Genomic DNA, 17,611 nt, shown 5'->3' with positions numbered 1-17,611 from the left:
ACATTTTTTTTCCAGCACTGGGAGGAAGAATTCTATCTCCATGCAAGGAACTGATAGTGGACCTCATGTACAAGCTTGTACAGAAGGACCTAGAGTGTAAAGTCATTTTAGGTCTTCATTCTTCATCAGGGGTGTTGTGTTGAGAAGGTAGATCTTGATTTTGGTTTTCCTTGAGAATTAAGTCTGTAAGTTAGACTATGAGACAGCCCAATTAGCTGATGGTTATGGAACAGTAACTCGTCCCAGCAGCCTATGGATCTCATAGGAGTGGAACAGCAATACAGCAATAACTGAAAAAATGCCACCTGCCAAAACCCACATCTTTTATGTAAAGGCTGCAATCATAGTCTTGGGCTACTCACACAAGAAATGCCGATCTCAGTGAAATTTTATGTTCAGAATTTGTGAACTTCACTTATCCTCTCACAGTGGTGAGGCAGTCAGTGACAAAAAATTTTACTTATCACTGACAGTGGGACTACAGATATCACTAGGAAAGCTCTATGAAATCAGCAAGAGGCAAAGAGTAGCTATCCAACTTCTCACTTTCGTGGCAAGAAGTTACTTGTTCTTTTGGCACCAAGAACCTTGCCAAAGCCAGTTGCTGCACCAAAACTTGGAAACACGGCAGAGCTGATCCTCACGTGTCTCTTGTAGCATACTGAGCAGTACTGTGCTTCTCAATACAATACAGGGGAATGGTGACTGAGGAAACAAGTTCAGCAACAATCACTCTGTGAGTGAGGTCTGGTAAAAGATTACATTTTGGGAGTTTCTGGCATTATGAACTGGCAACTCCAATCCAAAAAGCTCCATACTTAACAACCAGGCTGACAGAAGTGTAACACAAATACACGTGTACAGAATGCAGTGAGCAGTATAAAAATTTGTGGATGTGCAATGTTTCTGAGATAACATTCTTTAGCTCTGTTAGCTCATCAGAAGATGGTTTCTTGCTGGAGTTAGACACTGAGGGCTTCCCTCATACAGATCTTCAACTACATTTTCTAGGTTTTCTGCAGTTGTATCTGTCACATAGATTCCTAGGCTTTCTGATGCAAGGTCTGTGCTACTGCTTTACCCAAGAGATGTACCTGAACTTTAACTTTATTGTGCTTGAGTGGATACACAGCAGAGGGTTTGCAGTTAGTAATGTTTTCCTGGAAGGCAGTCTTCCAGAGAAGAGAAAAATCACAGCACCAACTATTTGCTGCACAGAATCACTGATTAATCTGTGCAACTTCAAGGACACCACTCTGTTTAAATGAATGTTTTATATAGAAAATTATGTGTATTCAAATACATATGTAATTTTCCTAGAGAGTTTTCTAGCAGAAACACAAAATTCTGCCAGTGAAACCAGAAAACTTAAAAAATGTGCACCAGCCTGTCATGCCAAAAGCAAGAGACTTCTACCCAAACCACAAGATTCCTGAGCATAACTGAAGCACTGCAACACTCTTCTACCGTTTATGCAGCATGAGCAAAGGTGAACCGCAACAGTGTGTTGTTCCCACCATAACAAAAAAACCCTACTGCACATCTTTTTCTGATTCCACACTATCAATACTTCTTACACTGTGTCAGCCTAATACAGCACAAATAAGGAATCAGTACAAAAGAAGGGAGATGGTGTTGTGTATTCTGTGAATATACGTTTTCATGGAAGTTTTTGTAAACGTAAAGTCACAAAACCACAGAAGATATGAGTTCACCTAACAAAAACCAAACATTACTCAGGTAATTCAGCTGTTAGTTCATATTTAGGCCAGAATTTTTTACTGGCAATTCAAAATTTACGTTCTACTTTAATGTGGAAGAAATTTCAAAACCAACATAGGCCAAGCCACAGAAGTATTTTCTCTGCAATTGCTATTTAACTAAGTATGATGAGGAAAGGTCCAGCTCATCTATCCCAAAGTGAGGACACAACCCGTGCCCTTATGTAATACCTGGAGGCCAGCTGGCATTGCTGGATTTACTTCCGATCTTGTTTGTTGGTGGAGATTTGGCAGGTAACCAACTATCACCAGCAGGGCCTGCGTGGCTGCTGAGTGGGTCGCCCTGGATTATGTCAAACTGGTTGTAGGGCGATCCTCCGCGAGCCTTTCCAGGGGGCACTATTGCACCTGCAGCATTAAAAACATACATTTACACTTGGGATAGGTTGGGATTTTCAACAGTACAATGTACTAACACAAAAATATTTAAGATGCATACTGGTGAGGCAAGACAGTTTCATCTAAACTATTTCACCTCTGGCGAGATGATCCTACAAGGGCATTCCCAAAATTCCCCTTCTCACCATTTTTGTGCATATTGGCATCTTGTGAAGCCACAGAGGGCAGCCCTTCCATCATAGTCCACTGCTTAAAGCGGGATTCTGTTCCAGCCTCTTTCCCTCCCACCATGCCATAATCCATGCCACTTGAGCCAAAGCCTGTGAAACAAGCAAACAAAACTCCATTGTCATCTTCTGTTTTGTTTTTAAGCATTTTTAAACAGGGAGACATTGTAATCATAAGACAAAGGTGGGGAGAAAAAAGAATCAACAACAGCAAAGGGGATGTTCAAGGGGCATCTTCCAAATAAATGTGTTAGGTCAGTATGCCATGATACGGATTCTTCTTAGGCTTGTCTTCTTCCCACGTAATGAAAAATAACGCCATTTCATTCAAAGTTGACACCCGCCATAACCTTCACTCTAATGCTTATACACAAACGACTTATTTCTGGACCCAGACATAAGTGACTAACACAATTACCATATTAATAACAGTGAAGCTACAGGCAATGCACCAAACCTCCTTCCACAGAGCACTTACCACCTGAACCGTATCCAGGTATCTGCCCTTTGGTCTGTAAATCTGAGAGACCCACATTCAAAGGATTGGGTACCATGCTGTCTAAATGTGGCTTAGGCCCAACAGGGTGGGATGGCGAATGCTTCATGCCAGGCTGCCTCTGCTGCTGCTGCTGGAGGGCACTCACCATACGAGCAATCTGCAAATGAAAGAAAAAACCACTTCATCTATGCTATACTGTAACACAGATTCCCATAGACATAAAGAAACAGTAAATTAGAAGAGATCCTAAAGACCTTGCTCTCCATAAAGTGCAATGTGAAGAGAGCAGCTGACCTTACTGAAGCCAGCACCGTCTCTACTGCAGACTGCATTTCCCCAGCACACTTCATATGATTGACAAAAATAGGGCCACACACCTGTTGCTCCTGCTGTTGTCGCACAGCTTGAGATAACTTTCTCTGGCTCTGTAACAGCTGTTGCTGCTGCTGCTGCTGAAGGAGGAGCTGACAAGCCTACAAGGTAAGTGGGAAGAGTGAAAATAGAGCTCATCAAGCAAAATATAATTGCCAGGAGCTAGTCACAATGAAATGCTTTGCTCAGAACTTAGGTAAACTGTTTCTCATTCCACTCACTCAAATAAAATGACAATGAATGCATTAGAAGAAGATGACATCCTTCACTTAAATGTTTCTAATTTAACATTGCAGAATTACTTGTACCCGCTTTATTACCATCACTATGACTACAAGTCTGAAGAAAACTTCATTAAAAATCAACAAACAACTGCTTTCTGTACAAAAACATGGCTTTGAGTCATTACTAGCCTACTGTAATCCACAATAATTACATGGGCCTATTTCGTTTATCTGCTGCCTTCAAGCAGGACTTTACTACCCCATATAGCAAAGAGGGAATTACTTGTACAAAATAACATCAGCAGAACAAAACAGAATTAGAATAAGCATAAAAAGAAAACTCTTTCAGCAGACAACTTGCAAACAGTCTTGTCTCACAATATTACCAGCTACTTACTAATTGAAACTGGGGAATCTGTGGAAGTTGGCTCAGCATGGCAATCTGTTGTGGAGAAAGCTGGGGGCCCATATTGAAAAGACCAGGATTCAAGCCACTGTTGGGAAACTGTTTGAGCATGGAGGCCGAAACCTGCATGGAAATCAGTTACATATCCTGAACGCACTGCTATGAGGAAAAGATGATGAGTATTTCTATAAAGCAACAAGTATGACACCAATCTTCAATGGTGTTCTGGGAAAGACATTACAGATTTATTAACACATCACATTTAAACATGCACGATCTGTAACTTGGGCAGAGTGAGTACCTCACTTGATTGACAGTATACAGTATTTCATGTGCAGATGCAGACACACACACAAAGGTTCCTCCCCCAACCAATCAGGTGCTAGAGACTGCACTAAATTTAAATGCTGATATATATGCAGCTAACTAGTAATCACAGTACTGCATTATCATATTAAAAATGTACTGTCTGACAAGGGAAAAGAAAGGCATTCAGGCAGTCACTGGAGCAAAGAAAAAGTGTCTCACAGAAAGAGTTAATCTCTTTGTACATTGAATAAGATAAAGTAAAAGACAGGAATAGGTGGAGAAGAATCCCCCCATTTCTCCCTGCATTACTGGGGAGTTACACAAGTACAATTCAAGAGAATCTCAAGAATTGTTCACCAAGTCCAAAGCAAAAGGTAAACTTGTGTACATTTGGAGACCCTGAGGTCTAAAGATTAAGCTCTGCAATGTAAATGTAACATGTAGCCACTTCATTAAACCTCTCTTTTGGGGGGACAGGAAGCACAGGACAAGACTACTTAAAAAAATTAAGCAACCTGTCACACTTCAGAAACACTTTAAGCTTTCACGTTTATTTGTTCTTTTTAAAATACTTTACAAAAGCCTATATAAGACATAGGATTCCCAAATCCACTTTTGAGGTTTAAAAATACTGGTAGCGAGCATTTACCATCAACTGCCTTGGAATAAGATAGAATGCTAATGCTTCTGCACTGAGTTTTAAGTACTTTCACGATGAATTGTAATGGTTTTATCTTATTTAATTTTTCCATTTCTTAACATGAAGTTGAGACTAAGATACGTGTATAAGTAACCTCAATGATGTGCTCTCAAGGCTGTAGCTCTACTTTTACAAGTAATCAGTTGCTATAAATTCCTTACCTGGGGAGAAAGGAATTGGGGAGGCACTTGCGCCCGGATATTGGGGGAAGGATTTAGTGGCTGCACTGGTGTGTGCATGCCCCTCGATTGTGCTGTGCTGTTTCCAAACAAACCATGATTGCCACCCTATAAAATTAAAGCAGTAGTGAGAAGATGAATCTTGCAGGATAATGGATTCCTATGCTAGTAACTATATATCAGTAACAATGAGCCAAGTTACTGACTTAAATCGAGTTCCCTTAGAATTACAGACGTTTGGCTAAAATCAATAATACTCTACCTGGGTTAAAACCACTGTACTACATTTTTGAGATGCAGGTTGTTGCTCCTCTTACACTGAAGGGTCATGCTTATCTACTTACTTCAAAACACGAGAAATCTAATGTTTTAATATTTTGCACTTTATGTATTGGGAAATGGAAACTTGGAGTACAAACAACATACTAGAAACTCCATTCCATTGGCTTAAAAGTATGGCAAGACTGCGTCAGCAAGAATTCTGGTCCCCCATTTTAGAGACTACAGGTACTGCTGCTGAGATATCACTCACAAGGCTATTATATCCTCTGCAGGCCTTTCATTAACTGAAATTTAAATTCTAAAATAGTATTAAAAATTTTCCTTCTGCCATGAAAGCCTCAACATTCTGGGTTTGGATATTTTCCTTCTCTTTTCTCGCACTAAATTTGAAGAAAATTTTCAAGCGAGAAAAAGAATTGTGGGGTTTTTTTTTCCTTTAATGATTTATTTTCTGTGGTGGTAACACAAGAATACTTGCTGTTTGAGTTTTTTAATGAGAAATATTTACTGATTTATGAGCAACGTCTGTAATGAACCCTAATGCATAAAAAAGACGAAAGAAAATTTGTGATTATGTTTCACAATTTCAGCCTCTTAAGCAGACTTTTTTAGGTACCATTTTTCAAAAAAAAGTGACAAGAAATGTTATCAACAGTCTCCTACACTAAGACAGCTACACTCTCTTGCCTCTAAAAGCTGAAGCTCATACTCCAAAGGATCCTTATGTGCCATGAATTTGTCTTTTCAGTTTCAAGACCCTCAGAATTTCCCGTCTCCTGCTGTCTATCAGGATGTCCGTGACCCTCAGATACCTGGGCTTATAATGAGTATCTTCCACTCCTCACCCATCATTCCCCATTCTGCCTGTCCAAGCATTGCTGCACTCAACATAAGTCCATCACTCTTCCAAACTGAGACTGTGCAGGCCTTCACTAAAACCTTTCCTTCCCTTATATAACAGGATTTCATAAACCCTATCATAACCTTGTGCATAATACTCCTGCCATTAATACTGTGCATCCTCTGCTATACTTTTGCTCAAACACAAGTCTCTCCTCTGCTTCTACACTGGCAGCACTATGGATTGCATCATTCACCTGCATCCCCCTTAAAGTATCTTCTCCTTCAGAAGCAACACCTAAGCATGCAGGAAGACAAACAAAAAGCCCTGAAAAACACGGTTTTATTCTGGAAAGAGCTGGCTGGAGTAAACTACACATTAAAATTTCGGAGAGGCCTTGAAGCTGCAGTTACACTTTCAGCTCTCTCTATAACTCTACAGAGCTCTGCACACTGAGATCAGTAACACGCCTGCAAATTTTGGACTTAATCTGATGTTCAACACTGTGTCACATAGAAACAGAAAGACAACACAAAGAAACACCATCATGTTAGGCATATGACTATATAAGCTAGACCAGCTGCAATCATTAGGTACTATTCTTTCATTTCCTAGTATTCCTAAAATATTTTCTTCTAGAATAATGCAAAACATAATAGCCAGGGATTCTTCCAAACTGCAATTAATCACTTAACTCCTTCCCCACCATTTCCCTGTACACAAAAATATTGCTACTACAAGAATTTTTAAAGGCTACTAAATCCTTTGAACGGTGAGGAAGGGAGAAGGGAACAGGCACAATGCTAAATCACTGCAACTTTTTACAGGCACGTTTCTACATACAAGGTCTGTGAGCAGAGTCTGAAAATATTCAGTGCTGGGTTTGATAAGGCAAATCAACAGCCTCTAACTGGGTTTTAAGCCAGCAATTAAAATAAAGGAAACTAAAACTAACTTCATGACTTCTGAAATGCACATCTACCTGCTGTTGCACTGCGATTTAGGAAGAGGCCAACAAAACCAGACAGAGCATGTTCTGATGCTAGAAACCAAAGTGGACTGATTCTCAATGGCTTGAGACAGCTGAAATTTCCATTAACAATTTTAATCTATTCAGCAGAAAAACAAATGCAAGCAACCAATTAATCAGAATTAAGCCCAGGTTGCAGCCTTATAACAATGATTCTTATAAGGTGGCCTGCTTACTTGTCTAGCAGCGAAGTTTTGGGGACTGAGCCCTGAGCCGATTGCCCCAAGGCCGACGTTGGATAGTGTGGAACCAGAGGGAGACAGCTTGTAGCTGGGAGAAGGGGAGAAGGGAGAGCAGGGAGCCTCATCCCCAAGGCACCCATCTTGATTGGAGAAAGGCAAAGTCAGCTGAAGCAGCAGTTAGCCAACAGCAGGAGTTGGTTAGTGAAGCAACAGAATGCAAGAGGAGAGAAAGAGGGACGGTGAGTGACTAGGAAGAAGCAAAGTTAATTTGTAATAGCAGTTACAAGGACAAAACTTCCGATTCAAGCGATCACTTGACAATTAAGATTTTGGTCCAAGGACATAATCTTAAGTTTTCTTTTAAAAAATGTATTTTGAACTCTCATGAAATTAGTTTCTGATAGTGGTTATTACCACTACAGAAGCAAACAAATCTTGAATGAAATCCTAATGTTAGCACACACCTACCAGCATAATTTGTTAGGAAACGCATTAGCTTTGCTCGTGGTATTTATTAATTATGCCACCAGAGGGAGTTGACAAAACTGCTTTTTGGCTTGTTATACTAAAATGGAGGAGTTAAAAAATTCCTAGACAGTTAACACGCCTTCAGAATTTTTAAACCAAATTTTTTTTCCATTTTACATGTGATATGTGTATCTAAAAAAAACCAAAACAGCCCTAGAGCATTCTGAATCTATTGGACACTCTCCAATTCATAATGTGAAGCAATTAGTATTTGATAATAACAGTGAAAGCTTCTGTTTAAAATAGGCAAGAATATGAAAGAAACACTACCATAACATACAACAGATGTCACAGAGAAACAGATGTCATACAGAAGCTTACAGTACACGGACATACAGCATAAGGGGTTGCGGAATTTAGAAAGGATGTTTCCAATAAATGCCAGACATGAAAGAAGGAAAAAATTTGGAAGACTGTGATTACTTATATTTACTTAAACCTCGGCCAATTTTTTTTACAGTAAATGACTGTGATTAGTAGCCACAAGAAAAATCCTGATGAAATCATTAATGAATTTCATCGCTACCCGTTTACCCTTCCAAGAAAAAAGGAATTTCTGTCTATATCAAAACCAGTCTATTCTAGAACAAAAAGCCTCACTCTCCCCAGTTTAATTTGTCTATGAACACCTGACACTTGTTTTATACACATTCATTCTATCAATAAAACTACCCCACACCATTTACTACCAAGCTCATTTAGGGTTACTGTCTTTTTAGCACCTCTGGAGAAGTAGGGTAAGAACTGAGACAGAGAGGTTCATTGTAATTTATCTGAAGATATTTCTCTCACCTTCTCAAAATAAGGCCCACTATCTGTGGTTCCCATGTCTTTGGAATTAGGTGGACGGAACCCAGATCGATCCTTTCTCATCATGTCATTAAAATCCCCGAGATTCATGGCTCGTTTATCTACCTCAAACTTCTTATCTGGGAGACCACCTGTAAAAAAAGAAGAAATTAGTGCAAATAATCTCTACCATGTTTCGTGACAGCAGGTTCACAGCTAAAGAAATAATCTTTAAGATCAGGGTATAAATTACATCTGTTTTATAATTTAGCATAGCTACAGTTGGTATGAAAAGTGTTGAAAAATTAATGTAGCAAGTTTAATTTAACACGAACATGCCTGTTTATTTTATAGAGCTTAAGGTGACGTATTTATCACAATTTATGTACAAATATAAACATATACATTTCAACTAATTAATTAATACCCAGTTCTCTGTGTCTCCCAAAACCTGCACTGTTATTTTTTGGGATTCAGTATATAGTAACACCACTATTTAAGTTCTCCATGTATTCTACTTAGCCTCTGCTGGGTTTGACATTGAGAAAGTCTTTGAGATCATTTGAGAAATTTGGTCAAAATTCTCCTACAGTCTCATGAACTTAACTCTTGAACACAAGACATCAACTGGTATATTGTAACTTCAGACAGAAAACCAACCTCCCTCAGCCTGTACACAGTAACACAACCAGTAACACAGACACTTTTCAGACATCCCTAAAGTCTCCCACCATTCTTTAGTCAGTAATCTGGTGGACTATGAGATGTCAATAACAGATGACCAAACTGAAACATATACACTGAACAAGACATAGACGTCATTCTCTAAATGTTTTATCCACAGCCAAAGAGCTTACTGGAAGAAGTTTTCTACCTTACACACTGAACTGCTGCCAAGGAAGAATTTTTTTTTGTCCTATGTGGCACCTGTAAGCTATCAGATGCATATTGCTATGTTGAAGTAGATGGAAAACATCTTGGTTTTAAAATACGGATGTGATAGAAATGAGTTTTACTGGTATTTTTAGTTTTCAGAATATTGTCTAGTCAGTAGCACAGATGGTCTTTCCAAGAACCATTTTAAAAACATGTCCGCAAAACTAACAAGAAAACCTGTGACTTTTCCAAAGGAAGTTGGTGATAGATGGCCTACCCTACCTGTGACAAAACACTAAACCTTTATCAGAGCAGACAGCTAATCACATTAACACTTTCAAGACAGCGTTCCTTGAAAAAGCTTCTCAAATCCAGCATCTCTTCTTAATGTCCAATCCCAATCTATTAATAGCCACAACTATGCTACTGCCAAGAAACTCTGAAACTGACCACTAATTGCATGGGTTTTTCTTACCTGAAGTGTTTCAAAGCTGATACAGATTTATCCTCTCAGATGACTTTAACATCATTTATCACAAAACACTTGAGAAATTACCTACACATCTTAGATTGTAACAGGAGTCATACTGGCCTGGATGAGCTTGTGGCTCTCTGATCCCTTTCTAACATATACTGAAAGCTACAACTGGCTCTGCAAAAGCAGTCACAAAGTGTCACACACAGCTCAGTGCTGTGATTACCTACATCAAACCAAAGCACACAATGCCAGCAATGTGCTACTGAAAGGCTCATGTGCTTCAATTCCACACAGGAAGCCCTGGCCATTAGTTGCTTGAAAAGAAACTGAAAGCAAGGCACAGTTGCATCACTGTCTGAAATGAAACTGGGTCAATGCCAACACAAGATGACTAAGCCACAGAAACACCCTTCTGTCTCTCCAGTTACCCTGATGATCCAATCAGCTCCTCAAACATTACTAAATGATGCCTTGTAAAATACACCGAGCATTTAAAGAGCACCTCTGAAAGCTTGAAGCACAGATTTGCATGTCACTTAGTGCTGAGACAGCTGCTTAAACTTCAGTATAAACAAGGCCTCACTGAGAGAGATGACTGCATTCCTTTATCCCATTCATAGAAAATTCTAATGCAACCTTGAAAACGTGTGTCGTATGAGTCTTGTATTTTGAATTTGTCAACTAAAGCTATAAATAATGCAGGGGGCTAAAGAATAGCTTTACCTTATGTAGTACATGACAACTGTCAAAATATGAAGTTTGAATTACCCTCTAAAGCAGGAAAAACCACTTGTGTATGAATAAATATGAAGCCCTGAATTCTCTACAAGCAGAAACACAGAACAGGTTAAAAGTTAAACCATCTTCAAAAAAAGGACCCTATCTCAGTTCTTGGATTTTTCCCACTATTAAGAGTTGAGAAAGACACTGAAGAGTGTAAAATCAAACAAGGACTTGGAAGATGACATTCACTCCCAAGTGTGGGGAAAAAACTTCTGTTAAGTACCATCTCCCCTACCATATGCATAGAGCTTAAGGAAAAAGAAGAAATATAAATTCCATGCAAAATTATATAATACAATCCTGCACTGGGAAGTAGGAGACACAAACTGCTGCTGAACAAAGTTACCCAAAACATTTGCGATCAAGAGACTCAACATGGTGAGAACAGATACACCCAGTGGGGTAACCCAAATGGGCAAAACCATTTGAAACATTTTCTGCTTGACCCCAAAAATTGTTCTAAAGATACTGATTTTATACCTTTACCATAAATTTACACCATCCAAGCCTATTGAGCAGCCACATCATGCACTTAAGATATTGAGGTGTTTCATCTGAATGCTACAGAAGCTACAGCTTTGTAACATTATTCACAATAGCCAGATGCAAATTTAAATTAATTTCTCAGTATTTACAGGTGATTTGAGAATTCTCTGATCTGCAGAGGTTTTAACTAATATATTAAAAATACACCTTTAGACAAAGATGACTGTCCAACAGGGGAAAAGAACAAACAAAATCTTAAGTGGTTCTGACAAACTACTTTACTGTAGCAAACTTCATATTTCAGAACTTACAGAAGAGGAGATAGTGCAATGGGGGAAAAAACCCATTATATCTTATTTTTGAAGTAGACAAGCTATCCATTAAAGAGATTTGATAGAAGTAGAAAAGAAATACATCTACCTCAGACATGCTATTGATCCATCTCTTTTCTGTCTTGGTCAATAAATAAAAGTATTACTCTAGCACTTGAAGTAAAGGGAACACACTCTTCAAACAAGGAGACTGAGACCAAGGCAGTAAGAATTTCTGACAGTGCATGATGATCAGAGCCAAGGTGCTCCAAGCATACAAAAGCCAAAGTTTTCTTTGACCTATGTGGTCTTCAAGCACAGATTTAACTATGTGCATTTATCCATGAACTAGGAAAACATCATGCTGGCAGTTATCTGTCAGAAAAACATGGTATCTTGTAATCTTGAGTGAAAACCAGTTGAAGAACAAGACTACCTCAATAAGTAAGTTCAGCTTTTAAAGTTTAGAAGTAGACCTGAGCTGTGCAAAACAGCAGCTTTCCACAAACAAATGCCATAAGCAACAAGAGAAAAACTGCTAAATACAGAAGTAACAGAAAAGCCTATGAACCTGTTACATTTTCAGTCTTTGAAACAGAATACAAGCCATAATAAATGGCTCTACCTAAGATCAAGGGATGCCACCATTAATGGGCACACTAAACTCAGAGAAGTGCAACGTATAAAGGAAAAAGATGCAGCCTTTCTGCACCTTTTCACAGGTTATTCTGAGCAGCAGTCACCTCCTCAGAAGCTCTGATCGCCTTAGGGTCCTTGAAAGTTCCAAAGGATCCTTAATTTGGAGATACAGAACTAAGAGAATCAACATAATCTAGGCTACCATTCTCTTCATTTGTATATGCTTATATCTGTTTTTTGCCAGCATATGAAGGCAGGTGAGAACTGAACATCCATGAAGATGACTGATCTCCACCTAGACATTTTTTAGAGAAGCATGATACAATCAGAGCTTGAATTCTATAGAGGATGCATGAGACCAAACCATGGAGATCAAAAAATTGTTACCTTCCACAAAACTGTGTCGTACTATATAAGTAAATGTTTTTATCATCTCCTACCGAGATCCTTAACTACTTCAGAGGAAGAGCAATTTTGGGTAAAATGAACAACTGAATCCTATATGAAGTGTGATAGAAATTGAAGAATGAAATGGGTTCTAAGCTGAGAGACACTGCATTAGATCATTAGATCTAGATCGCATTAGAACATTAAATCCAGACCCAGTATTAGATGTAAGTCTTGACTACCACAGCTCTACCTTTGGTACCACACAGTCCATGATGCATAAGCTGTGCAGCAATTGTGGTGAAGCTATCCAGAACATAAAGTCTAGTTCTACTGAAAAGTAATTTGTAATAGCCTGAGGCATGCAACTGAAGAAATCAATGATAAAAGATAATGTTTTCCCCCCTCACATCACCTCCAGGAAGCTGTAGTAAATGAGATGTCCTACTGGCAGGAGGGAAAACAGTACTCTTCCACCAAATGAAAAAGATTGAAACAGTAACAATGAATACAAACTTAAAAGATTAAAACGGTCTTAAAAGATGTCTCTGCCCCAAGTTATAGCTCTGTACAGGTATACATCCTAATCTTGCACACTAAGTCAAAGCTTACAGACAAGACAGAGGGTGTTTTTTACTCTACCTTTTATTATGCAGAGTGCTAAAAGTAAGGATCAAACTCTTCCAGAATATAGCATGTCATCCTCATAAATATGATCTCATATAAATAATATGATGTCTCATATATAAATATGATCTCACACTTCAAATGCATTGAAATTAAAACATACGCACCTACAGACAAGTCCATCTTACTGCCTGGAATGTCGTCAGTTTGACTCTGGGGAGAAAAAACAACCAACAATTCAGTTCTGACTTCTATGCAATGCAAATATTTCAGAAAGGTGGAATGCAGGAAGAACACACTTGTGCCAATGAAACTTTTACTTTAAACCAAAATGGAACACAAATGTTTCTGATATCACCCTGCCTGACACGCCTTGCCTCAACCCCCTAATGCTCTGCATGGCGAGTTTACCTATACCAAACCAGACACATGAATGCAGTAATGGAGAAAGATGGACATAGAGCTGCTCCATAAATGAACCCTTGGCTTTGTGTTCCAGTGGTGGAGTGACAAAACTGAAAATAGTGGCCAAAATGACAGCTCATCCTTATGACCAGTCATGACAGCAAATCTTGAAATGTGCTGCCAGGGGATTCTTCAGTTGGCAGTCTGGGACAGGGTGTTCCCAGAGCTTTCAGAAGCATCTACAGTCTAGCAAACTGAATGAGAGCTTGGGAGCCAAAAGAAATTGCAAACTAATCCTAAGCATGTCAGTGACATCTTGTGCAGTCCTGGATTTCTCACACAAACTCTGTATTGTTATCTTCTGCTAGCCAGCATTACGTAGTATTCCTGCTTCACAGGATGACAACTGGCACAGTATTCTGTAAAATATTTTACAAATTAGCTAGTCAGAAGTTCCTAAAAAAATGATACGTAGTTATTTTTGAAATACCTCTCTACAGCTCTTTTTCTCAATGATGTGATATTTATTCACTTTGCTAAAGAATCTTTGTAGATTCATAATGTGCTCTTTTTTTCCTAAAAAGACCCTGATGTACTTCAAATGTAAATTCAGCCAAGACACAGAGCTGTACATCTCCTTTTCTGATAGGTGGCTGAGATTCAGAATGAATACCTTGGACTTATCACAGATGTTTGACACTGGCAGGAGCCTCTATCTTGAGTGCTCTAAACAACATGTTATGAAACCAGAACTAGAAAAAGCCAAACCTAAAAACAAAGCAACAAAAAAACCACCCCACACCAAAAAAGCAACTACCCCCCACCCCAAAACCAACCAACCAAAATAAGAAAACACACATCCCCCTCCCAAATCTATTACTTTCAAGGACACTACAACCTCAGAGCAGGAGTTATCATAAAGTAACTTTAGGAATCAAAGTAGATTTGGGGGTTATTCTGAGAAGCCATTCTGAGACAGCTACTACAGGTATTATAATCAACATCCCTGCATAGCAGATGAATCAGTTGATTTTTTGACTTACTTAAAGCTTACAGCTTTTTCACAAAGTTGAACTTCTTTTTAAAAAAAATTTACTTACTAGCAAGCCCATATTTGAAAACTGTTTGGATAATGGGTTCATCCACGAATCACTGTTTCCTCCTTTTAATGCACACTGAAAAAAAAAGACAAAAATACTTTAAAGAAACTCCTTGATTCTTTAAATTCTCTTTTATCCTTGAGATGTGCATGTTTAAAATGAAAATTCTGGTATCAGAGAGTCTAATCTCCTGAAATATATGTGTTTGGAAACATTTACCAAATATTCTGTCTTGAACAATTGCTCACTGTCAGGTATTCCAAACTGGTTGAATGTTGCCATGTAGAATGTTTATCACACCTTCAGTTTCATTCTGCAATCTGGAAAGCTTTGTGAACATCGGTTATTTTTTCCTCTGTAACAGTTAAACACATTCTTTGATCTAGTGCATACAGAGGCAGATTTCTTCCTTGCCCTTCTTCCCTTTAGCATGTTGTCTTTAGCACAGGCACTGTGCTGACCAGGGTCCCTTCCCTTAGTGTAATTAACACATCATCAAAACCAATACTAACACAGTTCAACAGTGAAAAAAAATTTAGTTGTTTTGGTGGTTAAAATGAAAAAGCTTTGAGTGAGAAAAAAGTCCATGAGAATAATTTCTGCTAAACAGGAATTGTAAAACTTCCTACCATACCACAACAGTATTTCCACGTCTTAGGACACTGCTCTGCCTTGCTTTTTTGAGTCTGCCCTCCCTACTTCATGAGAAGCAGACACAGCATAGTCCTTCTAAAATTAATACAGTAACAAGTGTTACTGCACTAAAGAACTTCAATGCAAACAAACCTTAGAAAGAAATTTACTCAGGACTACAGCCAAACTCCTGCCTCTGTTTGAGGCCAAATGTCAACAACAACAAACACAAGTCAGACATAAATCCAACAGTCGTTAGAAATAAGAAGTTAACGTGCCAAAGGGACTGTGGAATCCAGACTTCAGCAGGCTGTGCAAGAACAACAGCAGCAGCCTAACAGAAAAGATGTGTCAGCAAGAGCAGAGAAATAGCCTTGGGATACTTATTTTCATTTAGTAATGGCTGTGCAGCTTACAAACCAAAAGAATTTGACACCTACTGGAAGATTTATTAGTCATAACAGGTGTAATATATTAATGCAAATCCAAAAACCTCCCTTTTTTTGCACTAGTTTAAGAGGCACCTTTCTGTAACTCTGCAAAACCTTCTTAAAAAAATAACTACATAATGCTCTAACGTATCAGTCAGACTGTTTTCAGACAACACAGTAGTAATGAATCATTCAAGCATTTTACCTTCATTTGTGTTTTCTTTCCTCCTTGCCCCCAGCTTGTTGAGTTGTGGGAGGAACTGCTTCCCTGAGAGCCTGCTGTGTTCCAGACTCCTCCCTCCTCCTCCTCTTCCCAGCTGGAATGACGTGTTCCTGTCACTGGCCCGTCACTCTCTCCCCAGCCATCTTGCATAGATTTAGAACCTTCAGAAAAAGAAGAAAAAGCTCAAAAGCAGTCTACAATTCCATGCAGCTTGTGATGTGACACTGCAACATTAGCTGAGATCATCAGAATCCCAAAGGAACTAAAAAAAAAAAGAAAAAAATTCAAAAATGTGTCTTCAGTCTAACAGCTGTAAAAACTTGTGCACGAATCCCAAAACCCAAGAGATTTGGTGGCATGCTCACATGTCATGTTTTGCAACTATTTTAAAGAAATGTCAAACCTTTAAAGACGTAATAGCAATAGGGACCTCTTATATAGATACAGCTGCATTTAAAAGACAATCTATTATTTTCAAGTGCAAATGAAAGTCTTCAAAGCACACTCAAAAACCAGGGGTGCTGAAGACTCTGGTTCAGTGGTTTATCAATTATTTCCTCTCTCACTTCAAAACCTTAATACTCCCCCCCTGCCTTACACTCTTCCACAAAATTACAGAAGCAAACAACTTTTAGGAAAAACAACTAAGTAGAATCTGAAGGCAAGGACCTGACATTGTCCTCTGGTACAAACAACACCAAAAGTAGTTTAATGCAAAAAAACCCACAAAAACAACTCCTCTACTACAAATTCTATTCCTAACAATGCTGCTAAAGAGACTAGTAGAGCTGTTTAAGTACATCAGAAAGCTACAACCCCTCACTGTATCAGTTCAGACTTTGCTCTGCTGGCTTTTTTTCTTGCTGTTACTCTCTAGCATTGTCATGCAACTTGGAATTCTAACCTTTACTGACAAACCATCAGGAGCCCAAGTCCTCATCCTGCCCACTATCCAACTGTTCTTCCTGTTCTAACTCTTCATTCTGCACATTTATTTTTGTATTTATTTATTATTTATCTACTTTAAAAAAGATTTCCATAATCATCACTTTTGTAATAACTAATTCTTTAATTCTCTGGGGTTTGAGTGTGAAAATCAGGAATAAGGACACTAACATACATAGCAGAAAGTCTGAATATAAAAAAAGTCAGTAATTGCAGCTAGTCGACCATGGGGATCTCTACCCTGATCATAATGAAAGTAAGTACAGCAGCATTTTATGGTGGTTTAGAAGATAACTTAAAATGCATCATATACAAACCCTCAAATACTTCACAGAAAACAGCTTTTTAAAGTCTGTTCAATTGGGTACTAAAACTGAGGGTTGCTTTTGAAACATACTGGTCCAAGTGCAAAAAAATCTACCTCTTGACCCTTTAAGTGTGCTACTTACAAAAGAAAGACTATAATTAAATTAAGTATTATGATTGCAGAGTCAAGAATACAATCTGGAAATATTATACTATCTCTGCAGCTTTAATTTATTTCTGGTGACAGTCCTTAAAAATGATACTGATTTTAACTACATGACTACAGATTATTT

At 38.5% G+C, this 17,611-nt stretch overlaps 1 protein-coding gene across 16 annotated transcripts in view; it reads right to left on the bottom strand.

Annotated features, from left to right (window-relative positions):
- The window catches only part of LOC131591424 (trinucleotide repeat-containing gene 6B protein), a 124,915-nt gene that overhangs the window by 12,853 nt on the left and 94,451 nt on the right, over positions 1–17,611 (bottom strand). For 14 of the 16 annotated variants that reach the window (XM_058862119.1, XM_058862111.1, XM_058862108.1 and 11 more), the window contains 10 exons: positions 16,050–16,228; positions 14,781–14,855; positions 13,443–13,488; positions 8,692–8,840; positions 5,019–5,144; positions 3,840–3,971; positions 3,224–3,319; positions 2,826–3,003; positions 2,306–2,440; positions 1,953–2,129 (listed from right to left, as the gene is read on the bottom strand). In XM_058862119.1, the coding sequence (XP_058718102.1) occupies positions 1,953–2,129; positions 2,306–2,440; positions 2,826–3,003; positions 3,224–3,319; positions 3,840–3,971; positions 5,019–5,144; positions 8,692–8,840; positions 13,443–13,488; positions 14,781–14,855; positions 16,050–16,228 (1,293 nt within the window). Of the gene's footprint in view, positions 1–1,952; positions 2,130–2,305; positions 2,441–2,825; positions 3,004–3,223; positions 3,320–3,839; positions 3,972–5,018; positions 5,145–7,365; positions 7,537–8,691; positions 8,841–13,442; positions 13,489–14,780; positions 14,856–16,049; positions 16,229–17,611 lie in introns of all 16 variants that reach the window. The other 2 variants (XM_058862122.1, XM_058862107.1) reach the window with 2 other exon arrangements.

The sequence above is a fragment of the Poecile atricapillus genome, chromosome W, assembly GCF_030490865.1.
Source record: "Poecile atricapillus isolate bPoeAtr1 chromosome W, bPoeAtr1.hap1, whole genome shotgun sequence".
Classification (NCBI taxonomy): Eukaryota; Metazoa; Chordata; class Aves; order Passeriformes; family Paridae; genus Poecile; species Poecile atricapillus.
This window is presented reverse-complemented; position numbering and strand designations above follow the sequence as displayed.